We start from the raw sequence: 17366 nt of genomic DNA, 5'->3' as shown, positions 1-17366 counted from the left end.
TGATATTTGTTAGTTTGTGGTGCATCCAAACCAATCCAGCAGACCGCCCTTCCATAAGAAAAGTGGTAGAGATGTTGGAGGGAAGCATTGAGTCCTTGGAGATTCCACCTAAACCATATTTCTGTCCTCCAATTAATGACTCACCTCAGCAGTCCCCTACATCATCAGTTACCACAGAAATCTGAGGCAAAACAGGTCCATTTTGTGTCAAATGAGGATTCTAAGTATGGGATCATATGATGACATAATCTCCTGTCTCCACACACTACCAAATACTCTCTTCCTGCTGTTTTCCCCAATTCCTGCCCATTTTGCAAACCATTGCTTGAAATCATAATATTATATTGTTCAAATTAGCTTTCCTTTTTGGAAATGCATTTCCTTTTTCAATGAAGTAGCTTAGCTTCTCAGAAATGTGAAATCTTTTTGCTAATATAGTGTTATTATATAAATCCATTTAACTCTATGAATACATACCGAATGGAACAGTGTCTGATCATCTCCATGGAAAGCGGGCAAAGTCTGGTTTATTGTCTTGGCCCATCAGGTTGAAGATAGCCATTGAGACAGCCGAAGCATTGGCCTTTCTCCATAAATCAGACATCATACATCGTGATGTCAAAACTAATAACATTCTTCTCGACAACGATTTCCATGTGAAAGTTGCTGATTTTGGGCTGTCCAGGTTGTTCCCAACCGATGTCACACATGTGTCAACTGCGCCACAAGGCACGCCTGGCTATGTTGACCCCGAGTACTATCAGGTCTATCAGCTCACCGAGAGGAGTGATGTGTACAGCTTCGGGGTGGTCCTGGTAGAGCTCATCTTGTCGTTACAAGCCGTGGATACCAATAGGCATCGCCACGATATCAATTTGTCGAACATGGCAATCAACAAAATCCAAAACCATGCATTACATGAGCTCGTCGATCCAAGTCTTGGGTTCGTGACTAATAGTTCGGCGAGGAGGATGATCACCCTTGTCGCGGAGTTGGCTTTCCGGTGTTTGCAACAAGTGAGAGATATGAGGCCTTCGATGCAAGAAGTGTTGGATACTCTAAGACGAATTGAGAACGAAGAGTTGAATGGTGAGAAGGTGGAGGTATTGGACATTGTGGTAGATGATGTTGCCCTTCTAAAGGGTAATGCCACCTCTTCTCCTGATTCTAGTGTTACTGATGATAAGGGGGCCAGCAGTTCTGCGCCAAACTCCATTGGGTGAGTCTATCTTTTTCAGATCCCTTTTGTTAATCACTCAAAGTAGAAGCTGCAATCATGCTAGCTATACAGTGTTTTGTGATGCGATCATGTTTCCTATGTTATATATAGTCGTTAAGTTGGTGAAATGAATGGACTTTTTAGCTAGTTCTGACCTAAAGGGAATGTAAATAGTAAATGGAGTTGGATATTACCTAAGTACCTATTACTTTTGTGTATATTATTTAATGTGTTTGAGCATCTGATCTGTATGTGCAATTGGTTATTGGTTTATTTTGTTCCAAATGAGATTGTCATGGATAATCTTGACAACAATGATAAGCCTAAAGACCAAATTAAAAATTGGCATTGTGGTTGTACTGCAGGACTAGCTCAAATGATAGATTACCTGACTTATAGTCACAATTCCAGTGACAGAGAAGCGTGTCCTTATTCCAGAGGCCATTAGCTGATGCAGTACTACTTTCTAAAGTAGCATAGCTTGAGTACAACTCACTGATGCGTGTCTTTATTCCTTCTTCACCCTTCCACCAGCATTACAAAAAGATTGATTGTAATGATGAAATGGAGACCATGTCTGAGTTGATGGAGAATTATGCCCTAGGTGAAAATTGTAGTCTAATCTGGGCTACTAAAATTAGACAATTCAGAGTTGTGATGAAATCAATCTAATCTATTAGTTAGTGTTGATTTAGGAAGATATTAATAAGGAAAACTGCTTCGAAGAATAATTTGGTTACCACGATAACATCAATCCGCGACAAAATAGTGTAAATATTTTTCACTATCTTTTTTAAAACATAGTGTAAAACTTCTATGTTATCAATTCTGGACTCATCCAAGTACTCCAGCCACCATATCGACATCCTCATGGCCAACGAACAAATAGCCTATGCAATCATTGTAGTACAAGTGCCAACTATGTGGATACATACAATACTCATTGTGCATTAATATTGCTTTATTTCATCATGCATTTCTATATCGAATATAGTGTATCGATAACTCTGTAGTTGTGCATCATCCATTTCACGAAGTTTTTGGAAACACAATTTGAACACGTAGACTAGCACAGCATGCATGCACAACACTGCCACCCAAGAACAATGCGGTAATATTTTTTATAAATTTTTCTAACTTTGAAGTGTACATGTTTTGTACTTGAAGTGCACATGTTTTGACTTCAAGTGCACAAGTTTTGTTCTTCAAGTACACAAAATTATATTACAAGTATATAATTTTTTTTAGAATTGTTGGATAAATCAACTGCTCAACATTGCTTGAAAAAAGGTGAAATTACGTTCTTTATATAAATACTAGTTTTTTTACGCGCATTGCGCGATTGGGATAATGCCCAATGCATTTTTTTAAATAAGTACTTTAAAGTATATTAAGGCAGGATTATATTGAAATTGTTCATGCATAGATAATTGAAGGTTGAATTTGCGTATTTAAATAGGTAATTCTTCTCCCAACGGTTGAGTCCCCAACCCCAAGGGCCCCCACACTCTGACCCGACAGAGCATTGTAGGAAGTTGTAAATCACGGTGACGGGTCAGAGCATTGTAGGAAGTTGTAAATCACGGTGACTCAATGGTTCAGCAGACAGGGCCAAATGCTGATACACACAAGGAATCTGCTCACTTTGGACATAATTCCCGCACTGCCGCTGCCGAGGTTCAAACCTTGGTCTCTTCTCCCAAATACTACCTACTAAACCATTGAGCTAAGCCCGTGCGGGTTAAATAGGTAATTCTAAGTTTACAAATGCAAGATAATATAGTCAAGATTGATTATAATTGTCAATAAAATAATTGTATAGGTATGGTTGAAACCAAATACGGGACATAAGGGAAAACAAATAAAAATTCGGGCATAAAATATTAAATATATACTAATATTGTTTGAGGAGATTCCGACATTAGGATTTGTGGTTAAGTTCTATTAAGACTTAGCTTTAATATTAGAATTAGATTAATGGTGTAGTTATAATTCTATATTAGACTTTAATATTAGAATTAGACTAACGGTGAATTAACGGAAAAGTTAAATGGATAATTATATAATTAAGGATAAATTATAAAATCTTAAAAGAAAAAAATTAAAACCTGAACAATATGAACCATTCATTTGATTTAATAATTTGGCGGTCATTTTTTCTACCCAATGTTAATAATTAAATAAATTCGCTGGTCAAATCCGCTAGTATAATCCGCTAACGCTAACCGCTAACTGCTGATTGTCAAACAAGGACATTGCGAGGTAGTTCTCACTTCAATTTGTTGTGTGATTTGAATACTTTCTTTGTCACAAAATCTCTCAAGTAGTTAATATGGTTGGCTTTATTAATTATATATATTTTTTTAATTTTTTCATGGTATTAATAAAATACTTGGTAAATAAATATATAGCATTATTTTGTATTACTAATGAAAATATTTCTTTTAATTAATTTATTGATAAGTAATAATTTTTTTCACTGAATAAAGACATTGTAAGGATAATGTAGCGAATATAATCAATTAATAAATTTGAACATAAATAATTTTTATATTGAAGAAAAATAAAGACAATATAACTAATAAAATTATTTCTCTTATTTAATTTATTGATAATGAATAATTTTTTTTTTTGAATAAAGACATTGTGGACACATAATTCTAAATTAAAGAAATGCATATGTATTATTTTTCGTTGTAACTACTAAATTATTATTTATATAATTTAATAAGAGTGAAATAGAGTACTAATTATGCCAACTTTGATTGGGATGAGGTTCGAACCTAAGACCTTTTTTTATTAAAATCAATTAGTAAGTTAACGGTGAACTAACGACATTTCTTAAAATTTTAACGGAATTAGTAACGGTGTGTGGGTATTTTAGGAAATTTTAGTGTAAAATTTAAATCTGATCAATCTTTTAATCAATCTGAGCCATACATTTGATTAAAATCTGTGACCGCCATTTTTTCTACCCATTATAGACCTAACTCTCTTGGGCTCTTATTAGTATAGTAGATTGAACAGTTGAAAGTTTTTAATAATAATTATTCCCTCCGTCCCATTTTGTTTGTCTGATTCGGTTAACGGGACTTGAATGAAGCTATTTTTACTTCTATTTTTCATAATATTAAGTTTAATTTATTTTTAATATATAAAATTTATATATTTAGAAACTACATTAAAAGTACTATTAAACATAAAAAAAAAAATTAAATTTAAAAATAATTAAAAATTACTAAAGAAAATAAGCAATGAAGCAAGAGTTGAATTGACCAATGAATAGTAAATATGACATGCAAAATGGGACAACGGGAGTATAAAATTGACATCGTGTCCCTTTTTACTAAAATCCTCCTCATTGATTAACCTTGATAAAAGATTGATCAATCCTCACTTTTTACCCGAGTAGAAGACTATGTTCTCATTTGTTTCCATACTTATTTTCAATTTTTTTTTTTTTTTTAAATTTTCAATCGTTAGATCTGTTAGATCAATAGTTTGAATTTGTCCACAAATTCTCATATGAGGCATGTTCTATAGGCTTGTGTTCAAATTAGAACCATCTCTTAAGTGAGAACCTGTGAACTAATGCACAAAATCTACTTCATGAACGCACACAATTAGTATTTTAAGTGCATACAATTTAACCCTAGAGTAGATTATGTGCATTTTTATTGTAAATTATGTGCATTCATGCAGGTTTGCACCTAAGGCAAGGCTCAGAGCCAATCGTTATACCGTGCACTAGGGTGCGTATAGCAATGTGCACCCCGCGCCTCCCAAAACGACGTCGTTTTGTTAAGTTGTAAAAAAAAAAAAAAATCTTCTGTTTCGAATGCACATAAACTCATAACAGAATACACATAAACTAACATAATACATAATACATAATACACATAAACTCATAACATAATACACATAAACTCTTAACTGAATACACATAAACTCTTAACTGAATTCACATAAATTCATGACACAATACACATAAACTTTTAACTGAATACACATAATGTGGTTTGGTTAACATAATACACATAAACTCTTAACTGAATACACATAAACTCATAACATAATACACATAAAATTTTAACTCAATACACATAATGAGTTTTGGTCTGTTCAGATGATCGGAGTGAGGTCAGCATGAAACGCGCGCGTTTTATGCCTGGGTGCACATTGCTATGTGCGGCGTGGTGCACGATATAAATTACTGCTCAGAGCATCCTTATAGGTTTTTTTTATGAGTTATTTGTGGGCCCACCTCATTCTCCACTATCTCACTCAATCACAAATAGGCCTGTGCAGTCGGACGGATCGGATTGCGGAATTAGACCCCCGGTCGGATTTCGGATTTCCATTTTGACCACCTAACCGTTTATTTTTGTTGACTAATCCGATCGGTTATTTTTATTTTCGGATTGGTTCGGATCGGTCGGATATCCGTGTTGTAATTCGGATTTATCAGAATGAAAAAAACTTAAAATCAAATATTCTATTCATGGATTTAAATGGAACACCTAAGTGGCTAAGTACCTAACTAATGAACTACTTAAGTACTAAAAGCCACTAACTAGTAATTACTAACTACTTAACAGCAACAATAAGTAAATAACATAAGTAAACTTATACAAATTAGCTTACATATAATCAGCAGATTAGCTTACAAGTTACAAGTTACAAAATTAAAACTTGTAATGAGAATTTTAATTGTTCATAGCAAGCAGGCAAGTTCCAACAGCATCACTGCATCAGTCTCCAATCAGCACATCAGCATTCAGCTTTCATGTTTCAGGCATTGAGCAAAAGAAAGCCAGATATCCAAAACTCCAAAAGCAATATATGAATATATGATTAATATAATATAGAGTATTCTATGTCTATTCTTCTTCCTGATAAGTGAACACATAAAAACACAATAAGTTCAAAACATTTGTAGTTAGTTAGAATTGACACAAATAACACAATCACACAAACTGAAACTGTAAAAGACTAAAAGAGTGCTCAGATAACTTTTTTTTCCATATCAAGTTAGGATTGGGGGCACACTACTCAATGAGTATGGCATAAACACCACACTTCAAAGGCAACATACCAAACCCAATTCTATATATTCAGAGAACATGGTGGAAGCATCATCATAGCACAATAATGAACATTTATACAGGTATAACTTATAAGTATAGTGAGTCAGAAGTCAGAAGTCACATTTAGACATTTAGTCAGTACTTATACTGATACCTGAGCTCAATGGCAGCAACATTTAAAATGTTACCTAGCCATGAGCACTTTCCAGTTTCCAGTTCCAACTTCCCAGCCTCACGAGAGACATTGATTTGAATCATTGATACACATACATGATACACTGATACAAAGGCATAAATTTATCATGAAATCAAATAAGTAAATAAGTAATCACAAATCAAATAAGTAAATAAGTAAACATACAACAATTGTAGGCATTCCAGTTCCAGTGTTGGATGTGCAGCACAACTCTGCAGTACAAAAACAAAATGGAAATTAAAACTTAAACAATCTCTACAGCAGGTGGAGGCAAAGGCTGCTGAGACTGAGGAGTAACAGTCTCTACAGCAGGTGCTTCCAACTCATGTTGTGTTCCAGATACACCAGTAACAGTCTCTACACCACTAACACTTTCCATCTAAAAAGGGGAAAGTATCAGTGACACAGAATGGGAAATCACTCATTCAAAATCATCAACAGAGAATGGCCTTTGTCACATACACACATGTATCAATTAAAGTGTTAAACAGGCAGAATTCAGTGAATTGAACATTTCATCATGTATGCAGAATTGCACATAAATGATTTAAGGGTCACATATCCATAAACTTACAATTTCACATTTTCACAGTTACAACTTACAACTAAGTAACTAACAACTTACAAATTACAATTTACAATGAAATCCATAATCAGGCATTCAAGCTAAGTAGGTGTATGCTACTTTATATGCTCATCATTTATATGGATTTCAGTCACACACTCCCACATTTATATGGATTTCAGTCACACACTCCCACATTTAGTAATTACTTCGTTTCTCAGATTTAATCCCTCGAGAACAAAGGGCTTCGAATCCACTATTCCACCGTTCCACAGTTCCACCAGACTCCGGTGACCGGACTAGGGTCTAGGGCTTCCACCGTTCCACCACTCTGCCAGTCGCTACTCCGAGTCTCCGAATAGGGCTTCCACCAGACTAACAAACAGAGACTAAGACTCTCGGAGTCTTAGAGAGTAAGACACTAAGAGTCTAAGACTCAAAGTCTCAAAGACCAGAGCGAAAGAGAGAACGAGAGTCGAGAGATGAGAGATGAGAGATTGAGAGAAGTCTAGAAGAGTCAAGAGTGAACTGAGAGCTCGGCTGCGCTCAATGAAATGAGTGATATATATACATACACCAAACGACATCGTATTATATAGCGGAAAAAAACCCTAGGGTTTAGTCGGGTAATCGGACGGGTTCGGGTGGCGTTTAATGCCTCCCACCCGAACCCCATGCATCCGTCTAATAGCGTAGCCTCGGTTCGGGTTGGGTATTCGGATATAGTTCGCGGCACGGATGCACCCGTCGGGTTTCGGGTCGGTCGGGTGGGTCGGAATTTTCGGGTTTTGCACACCCCTAATCACAAATAACTCTTCTCCACATCAATTTTAAGCTTTTTATGAATTATTTGTGGACCCACCATTTAACCCTCTATATTTTAATTATTTCTTTATCTATTTTATTTATAAAATTATAATTTTAATGAATTATGGAGTTGTGGAATTATGTCAACCGCAATATGCATACTGGAATTAAAAAGATAAAACAAAATAAAATAAAATGATAATTAAAATTAATTACTTAAAAATTAAACTACAACACGATTTAATATAAATTAATTACAAAGCGGTTAAAAATAAATTAAAGTACATAAAAATTAAAATACAAAGCGGTTAAATTAATTGCTGGTGTTGCTCCATATGATGCTCAACCAAAGAATTGAGAGAATAATAGGAATGAATGGAGGGTGAGATAAAATGTGAAGACATAAAGTGGTATTTATAGACACACATTTTACTCATTTAATTTTAATTTTAATTTTTTTGAAAAGAGTCGTTGCCAGTAACGGCCGGAAATGTGGCCGTTGCTCGGCCAGAATTCATTTAATTGAGCTGGCGGCCATTCTCAATCGCCCAGCCCGGCGCGTGGCGCACACACGCTTTTAGTTGCGTCTCACTGCATGCTTTTTTTTTTTTTTTTTAATTTTTTTTTATTCAATCTGACATTATTTCTTCATTTGCAGGAGGATACTTTTTGAATTATCCCATTCACACATCAGCTTTGCTTTTCACTTGAAAGAAATAATTTTGACATTAACTCTCAAATCTTCTCTATAGTGGATGCTCTAAATAGGTTTTCTCATTTAATTATATACATACATACATACATACATATATATATATATATATATATATATATATATATATATATATATATATATATATATATATATATATATATATATATATATAGGGTCCGGATCAGGTGATGACCTAATCTTAGGTGAGGACTAATCTAGACCATTAAATCAGAATGATGTATGGCTGAGATTAAAAGGAACAAATCACACGGATTAAGAAAACAAATTCCTTTAAAATATTAAAATATATAAATTTAGGGTAAATCAGTCTTATTAAAAGATGTGCATTCGTATACTGAGTGTTGTGCATTCATATACTGAGTGTTGTGCATCGATAACTTTATTGTTGTGCGTTCAAACCCCGTCAAAAAATCATGCAGTGGACATCCCAATGTCCTAAGATGCACTGAACTATGTGCTATAATGCACAACTCTCTAGCCTATAGTGCACAACTTACAACACTAGGTTGCACAATCAGCACACACGAATGCACAATCGTACTACCCAGGCATTTATACATATACACGAAAATTCAAATATAGACAATATTATACTCAAAAGAACGAGCGAAAAAAAATAAAAAATACTGATTAGTTTGCATGGGCGAACACTCAATCAATGATGAAGAAATCGCGGCTCCAAATTGCAACGGTGATGATCCAAGAAAATAGGAAACCAATTTGGCCAAGGATTACACATGCGTTCACACTTAAAAAATAAATAGAAAAAGAAACTACTACCCCACTTTAGCAAAACAAAGATCAATCCATGTCATCTCAAGAACTCAAATCTGGGCCATCCAAATAAAAAAACAAACGCACAAGATTAGTCCTCACGTCCTCACCTAAGATAAGGTCCTCACCTGATCCGGATCCTATATATATATATATATATATATATATATATATATATATATATATATATATATATATATATTTATATATATAAATAATACTTTACAAGGTTAACAATATCACCAAGTCCAATACTAATCAACGAACAAACGTGTAGGAAAAAAAAAATCTAGAAAGAAAAATCTTACGTTCACGCTCTAGTTAAGCAAATTTCGCTTATATTGACTACTGGCATTAAAAACTAAAGTCAAGATATGAAGTTTCTGAGCAGTAAGGCCATTCAAAGCAGCATATGGCTTAATAGCTAGGTAGCTACCATATACTATAACACCTCAAAGTTTCATTTTTAGAGGCTGATAGCCAACCTCCCTCTCTAATATATGGATCCCAAACTCATCTGTCCAGCCTTGTTTCTCTTCATCATCCTGTTAATCCAGACGCCTCATCTAACTTTCTGTGATGAGTTTAATAGCAGCAGTGTGTATGAGGCCTGCGCCCAGTCATTCAGTTGCGGCGATATTGATGATATAGGCTACCCTTTCTGGGGAGGGAGCCAGCCGGCCTACTGCGGCCACCCAAGTTTTGGGCTGACCTGCAGTGATGAGTCCTCCCCGGAAATTACAATCCTAGCGGTGAAATACAAAGTTTTAGGTATCAGCAGCCAGGCGGCCACTATTGTGAGATATGATCTATCAACCAATATTTGTCCTTCCAACCCTCAAAGGGCATCCTTGGACTTGAACCTCTTCAGCTACGCTCCCTCTGGTAACCAGAACATTACCCTGTTCTACGATTGCACCATCATAAACCCTGTTTCAGTTCCAATTCCTAAACTCTTAAACTGCAGTGAAGGGATTTCTGACTCAAATGAAAATGTCCTCTGGTCGCCCACTACAGGATTGCCATCTATCCCCGGTATCCCCAATGATATCTTCAGGTGCGGGACTGACATCTTTGTTACTGTCACTCAAGAAGCTTTTGACGCTTTAGTTAAGGCTTCCCTTAACGTTACGGAGGACCTCCTCAGAACGGCCGTGGGTGGTGGTTTTTCTGTGGATTGGAAAGCAAATAATAGCTTATGCCAGGACTGTACTGGGTCAGGGGGGCGATGCGGTTCCAGTGGCGATCCCATTTCAACACAATTTATTTGCAACATTGGTAATGCCTTCCCTTCCCTTTTCCTTCGTTATCTCCTTATTCTATCTTCAATAATAATGGTATGCTCTTCATTACAAAGTCTGATTCTCTGCTCTGCTCTTTTTTTTTTTTTTTTTTTTTTTTTTTTTTTTGTTGAATGCTATTGACTCTATTACAATGTAGTATCTGCTCTGCTCTTAATTACATGGTTCTTAATTCACTTGTGTTCTATAGGGAGTAGCACAATTATATATATCTGTTTTCCTGGCTTTCTTTTTCTTCTGCTCATATGGACTAACATGGCTTATTGCTAAATGCTTCCAGCTAACAGTAGCAGGAATAAAGCGCCTCTACTGGCAATAGGTATTGCTTTCTTTCCAGCCCGCACGTACCAACAATTCAACTGATTTGTGTTTTATTTGATTTTGAACAAATTCTACTTTCTTGTTCCATTTCCAGGTCTTGGCATAGCAGGTGCTGCGCTTGCTGGTGTTGGCATTGGATTGCTAATATTTAGACAAAAAAGAAAGTGGGTTGCAGCACAAGCACTAGATCATGAACAAGTGCTGCCTATTCAAAACATTGAAGCATTCGTAAGGACTAAGGGATTTCATGCTACCAAGCTGTATACTTATTCGGATATAAAGAAAATGACTAATTCATTCAATGACAAGATTGGAAAAGGAGGCTTTGGTAGTGTATACAGAGGAAAGTTACCTGATGGATGCCCAGTAGCTGTGAAGCTATTGAACAACACAAAGGGTAATGGAGAAGACTTCATCAATGAAGTTGCTAGCATTAGTCGAACCTCCCACGTGAACATAGTTACTCTTGTAGGGTTCTGTTATAAGAAGAAAAGAGCTTTGGTCTATGAATTCATGCCGAATGGATCATTAGACAAGTACATAGGCAACAAAGGGTTACAAAATATGAGTTGTCTCGAGTGGAAGACATTGTACCAGATTGCAATTGGCATTGCCCGAGGACTAGAATATCTGCATAGAGGGTGTAACACAAGAATCATGCACTTTGACATTAAACCTAACAACATTCTTTTGGACAAGGATTTCACCCCCAAAATCTCTGATTTCGGCCTGGCAAAACTGAGCAAGAAAAAGGAGAGCGTTGTATCTCTATCCATGTACGGTGCTAGAGGAACAATAGGATACATTGCTCCAGAAGTTGTCTTCAGAAGCATTGGAAGTGTTTCACACAAATCCGATGTTTACAGTTATGGCATGACGGTTATTGACATGGTGGGAGTAAGGGAGAACGTACATGCGGCTCAGACGAGTGACTTATATTTCCCAAATTGGATATATGAGCATCTGGAGCAAGGATTAGATTTCAGTCTTGAAGGCATCAGAGATGAGGAGGATAAAGAAATGGCAATGAAGATGATATTGGTTAGATTGTGGTGCATCCAGACGAATCCAGCAGACCGCCCTTCCATAACAAAAGTGGTAGAGATGTTGGAGGGAAGTATTGAGTCCTTGGAGATTCCACCTAAACCATTTTTCTGTCCTCCAACTGATGATTCACCTCAGCAGTCCCCTACATCATCAGTTACCACATAAATCTTATCTAAGGCAAAACAGGTCCATATTGTGTCCGTTGTGGATGGAGAGCAAAAGGAGAGTAAAAGGAAAGAAAACTTTTCATTATTGTCTCAGCAAGAAGAAGAAGCCTTCTTTTATATAGAGGAGGAAACCATAACTGCTAGCCTGCTAACTAACTGATCAGCTAACTAACTGAACAGTTTACACAATTGCTACAGTATTAACTACTTTAACTAACTGCATTATACACCTAAAAGCCCCCCTCAAGCTGGATTGTACAAGTCCAACAATCCAAGCTTGGAGATATAAGAATGGAAAGATTTTGGGCAGTGAGACTTGGTAAAAGGATCAGCCAACTGATTCTCTGAAGTGATGTGCAGCAACTTGATGATCCCATTGTTTAATTTCTCCCTTACCAAGTGGCAGTCTAGCTCAATGTGTTTAGTCCTCTCATGGAAGACTGGATTTTCGGCAATAGCAATAGCAGATTTACTGTCACAATATACAGCCACAGCTCCATTGTGATTAATACCCAAATCTGTCAGCAAGAAAAATAGCCACTGTATCTCACAAGTGGTGGCTGCTAAAGCCCTGTACTCAGCCTCTGAGGATGACTTTGAGATTGTGGGCTGCTTCTTGGACTTCCAAGAGATCAAAGCATTCCCTAAGAAAATACAGAAGCCTGTTACTGATCTTCTTGTGTCAATGCAAGCTCCCCAGTCAGAGTCAGAAAAAGCTTTCAATTGCAAGTTGGAGTCTGTTGGAAAGAAGAGCCCTTGGCCAGGGGCAGCTTTTATGTATCTTAACACTCTGTGGGCAGCCTGGAGATGTAAATGAGTGGGTTTGTCCAGATATTGAGATAATTGTTGTGTAGCAAACCCAATGTCAGGTCTAGTGACAGTTAGGTACAGGAGCTTGCCCACTATTCTTCTGTATTGTATGTTGTCCTCAAGAGGTTGGCCCTCATTTTTACTCAGCTTTTGTGAAAGAACTGTTGGACTATAAACAGGTTTTGAATTAATGAAACCTGTATCATCAAGCAACTCTAGAGCATACTTTCTTTGACAAACAGCAATGCCTTTTGTGTGTCTAGCCACCTCCAACCCAAGGAAATATTTCATAGGTCCCAAGTCTTTTATCTGAAACCTCTCATTGAGTTGTGTTTTAACTCCTTGAATAGATTCTAAGTCAGCACTTGCAACCACAATATCATCCACATAGACTAGTAGGGCCATGAAGAACTTACCCTGTCACTTTTGTGAATAAGGAGTTATCAGGCAAGGACTGTTTGAATCCCATATCTTGCAGTGCAACATTCAACTTGGTGTTCCATTGCCTGCTAGCCTGTTTCAATCCATATAAGGATTTGTTAAGTCTACAAACTTGTCTTCCTTTATTGGTTAGCAAACCAAGAGGTAACTGCATATATACTTCTTCTTCTAAATCACCATGAAGAAATGCATTGTTGACATCCATTTGGTGTAAGTGCCACTGTTTTGCTGCTGCTACTGCCAGAAGAGTCCTTATGGTTGTCATTTTTACCACTGGGCTGAAAGTATCTAAGTAATCAACCCCAAGAGTTTGATTGTAACCTTTTGCCACCAACCTTGCCTTATATCTTTCTATGGTTCCATCAGCCTTATGCTTAATCTTGTATACCCACTTGCACCCAATTGGCTTCTTGGAAGGAGGTAGGTCCACAAGATCCCAAGTGTTGTTTCTTTCCAGGGCATTAATCTCTTCTTGCATAGCTGTTTTCCAACACTCATGTTGGATGGCTTCTTGATAATTTCTGGGCTCAGAATGACATGAGATATTCATGACAAAGGATTGATGTGGTGGTTCTAATCTTCTGTAATCCAAGACTTTGGATAAGGGATGAGGAGAAGTTTTGACTGTTGTAGCTTGGCAGATATAATCCTGCAAATAGCTTGGGACCTGTTTCTGTCTTGTGGATCTCCTAGTGTTTTGTTGATTTAATCCTTCTGAGACAGGATGTATGTCTGTCATCTCATTACTGCTGCCATTGTGACTTACTGAAGAAGGAGAGAAGTCTTGGGCTTCATTACTGCTGCTGAGTTGGTTCTGAGTGTGCAAACCATCTATAGACTGCTCATGGCCTTCTTTGTTTGAGATGTCATTTGTGCTTCCATGAACAACTTCCAATTCTCCTTCATGAACTGTATCTGATTCCTCAAAGGGAACACTACTCATTTTGGGAAGGTTGATCTGAGATGGCTTTTCTGCTGAATTGTTGGGCTGTTGAAAAGGAAACACATGTTCATAGAAGACTACATCTCTGGAAATAAAGAGCTCCTTAGTCATAAGGTCATACATCTTGTAACCCTTAGTGCCACTAGCATAGCCAAGGAAGATACACTTTCTGGCTCTGGCATCCATCTTAGATTTAGGACCCACTGTTGTAGCATAAGCTAAGCATCCAAAAACCTTCAGATTTTTGTAGTCTGGTGTTTCTCTCATTAGAACATGATAGGGAATCTGATTGTTGATGGCAGCTGATGGCAACCTGTTGATTATGTGGGCTGCATGTAGAACACATTCACCCCACAAGTATTCAGGTAGATGGGCTTGAAATCTGAGGGCTCTAGCAACAGTCAGTAAATGGCCATGTTTCCTCTCCACCCTGCTGTTCTGCTGAGGGGTGTGAGTGCATGAAGTTTGATGCACAATACCTTTCTGCTTGTAGAAGTTATCCATACTGAACTCTAGCCCATTGTCAGACCTTATGCATTTAACCTTGGTCCCAAATTGATTCTCAACCAAGGCATAAAAGTTCATGACCAAGTTTCTCACTTCTGACTTCTGTCTCAACAAGTAGATCCAGACAGCCCTACTATGATCATCTAGTATGGTGAGGAAATAATGGTGATTATGGATAGTGGCTATTTTGTAAGGACCCCATACATCAACATGCAATAAATCAAAGCAATTAGCTGCCAAAGAATCACTAGACTGAAATGGGAGCCTCTTTTGTTTGGCAAAATGACAACAGTCACAGATCAAGCTTTTATTAACATGAATCAAGGGATATAATTCTTTCAACAAAAGTAACTTTCCATAAGAAGCATGCCCTAGTCTAGTGTGCCACAAAGTACAGTTTTCTGTGTTTGAACTATAGTTGCATACAACAGATGAAACAACAGGAAACACTAGATGATACAATCCATTTTGCAGCTCAGCCCTTCCAATCACTTTCCCATGGGAAACATCCTGTATTATACACTGATTAGAATATATCTTCATGCTGTACTTGGTATTCTTAATGAATGATCCTACTGAAATCAGGTTGTAATGGAATTCTGGGACATATAGCACATCATGCAGCACTAGATCACTAGACAGAAAGACTGAGCCAATAAAAGTAATAGGAGCCTGTTGTCCATTTGGCAAATTGACATGCAAGTTATGAATTCTCTTCTGATTACTTAACAATTCAAGGTCACAAGCAATGTGATGAGTAGCACCACTATCCACAATCCAACCAGTTTTGCTACAACTAACAGAATTAGTTGAAGGGGGCATACCTTCAGACTGTAGATTTGCTGATACAGTATTGGCCAAGGCTTGTGATGGTTGATCAAGAGGTGAATTCAGATTCTCAGCAGCTTGCTTCTTTGTTTGGATGAACTCTAGGAAGTTTTTGAAGTCATCTTGGGTAAAACTCATGTTTCTATCTGTGTTAGACTGCTGAATCCCTTGAACTTGGTTCACTGAGGCTTGGCTTCTTGACTTTGGTTTCCATCCAGGTGGATAACCATGCTTCTTGTAGCACTTATCATGGGTATGACCTGTGAACCCACAATAAGTGCAAACCGGCCTCTTAGTATTTCCCATAGCCTTCTTGAAACTTGCTTGGTAATTCCCATCTGTCTTAGCCAAGAACACATTCCCTGCTGATCCATTTTCCCCTGCTTGATGTAATTGGCTTTCAAACACTGTGTTTCCCATCTGAAACTATCTCTCTTGCTGAGCTATCATTGAGTAAGCTTCATTCACCTCTGGCATAGGTCTCATTAACATAATCTGATTCCTAGCCCCTGTGTATTTCTCATGCAGCCCAATCAAAAAAATGGATAGTTTATCCATTTCAAGCTGCTCATTGAGGTCATCAATCTTCTTACCACAATCACACTTAATAGGACAAGTGCAGTACATTGTAGGTCTGAGAATACTTAGTTCATCCCACATCAATTTCTGCTTAGTAAAATATTCATTCAGTGAGTTATCTCCCTGTTTGGTTTGGTAGATCTCACATTTAATCTCAGCAATTCTAAACAGATCTTGTTTGCTAAACCTTCGTTTTAGGTCATTCCAAATACCATAGGCTGTATCTATCCACAGCACACTCCTCCCAATCATTGGAGAAAGGGATCGAACTATCCAGGAGGCAACTATGTTGTTGCACCTTTCCCAAGCCATATACCTTTCTAGGTTATCTGTAGAAGGTTTCTTGATTGCTCCATTGATGAAGGCAATTTTATTCTTGCAAGATAGCGCCATAGTCATGGCTCTTGCCCAGGTGTGGTAATTGGATCCATCTAAGGGGAATGGAACCAATTCCAAGGCCGGATTCTCATTGACATGTAAATAGTAGGGATTTGATTGGTTCTGGGGATTGAACGGTACCTCAGAGGAGTTCGAGCCAGTAGCCGCTGTTGAGGAAGACGGAGCCGAGCTCGTACTCGCCGGATTTCCTGTTGCCGGGACTGGTATACCGGTGGTATTGTTGATCGGAATTGAGTGGTTTCCGATCGTAGGCCACACAGCCGCCATGGGAGAATGATCGAAAAATCAGTGTGTGAGCTCTGATACCATGTTGTGGATGGAGAGCAAAAGGAGAGTAAAAGGAAAGAGAACTTTTCATTATTGTCTCAGCAAGAAGAAGAAGCCTTCTTTTATACAGAGGAGGAAACCATAACTGCTAGCCTGCTAACTAACTGATCAGCTAACTAACTGAACAGTTTACACAATTGCTACAGTATTAACTACTTTAACTAACTGCATTATACACCTAAAAGTGTCAAATGAGGATTCTAAGTATGGGATGATATGATGACATAATCTCCACACACTACCAAATACTCTCTTTCCTGATGTTTTCCCCAAATCATTGCTTGAAATCATAATATTATATTGTTCAAATTA

General features: G+C 37.3%; 2 protein-coding genes across 2 annotated transcripts in view; one reads left to right on the top strand and one right to left on the bottom strand.

Annotated features, from left to right (window-relative positions):
* The window catches only part of LOC109151271 (LEAF RUST 10 DISEASE-RESISTANCE LOCUS RECEPTOR-LIKE PROTEIN KINASE-like 2.5), a 24247-nt gene extending 6881 nt beyond the window's left edge, over positions 1-17366 (top strand). Inside the window, exons 4-5 of the mRNA XM_019299195.1 lie at positions 11101-12248; positions 17239-17366. Coding sequence (XP_019154740.1) covers positions 11101-12218 — 1118 coding nt within the window. The 3' untranslated portion in view covers positions 12219-12248; positions 17239-17366. The remainder of the gene's footprint in view (positions 1-11100; positions 12249-17238) is intronic.
* LOC109151149 (uncharacterized mitochondrial protein AtMg00810-like) lies at positions 12464-13435 on the bottom strand. Its single transcript, XM_019299066.1, has one exon. It carries the CDS (start codon positions 13433-13435, stop codon positions 12464-12466), a length of 972 nt encoding a protein of 323 aa, XP_019154611.1.

Source organism: Ipomoea nil, unplaced genomic scaffold, assembly GCF_001879475.1.
Source record: "Ipomoea nil cultivar Tokyo-kokei standard unplaced genomic scaffold, Asagao_1.1 scaffold2283, whole genome shotgun sequence".
In the NCBI taxonomy this organism is placed as follows: domain Eukaryota; kingdom Viridiplantae; phylum Streptophyta; class Magnoliopsida; order Solanales; family Convolvulaceae; genus Ipomoea; species Ipomoea nil.
The sequence above is the reverse complement of the archived record's forward strand: the minus strand, read 5'-3'. Positions and strand labels throughout refer to the sequence as shown.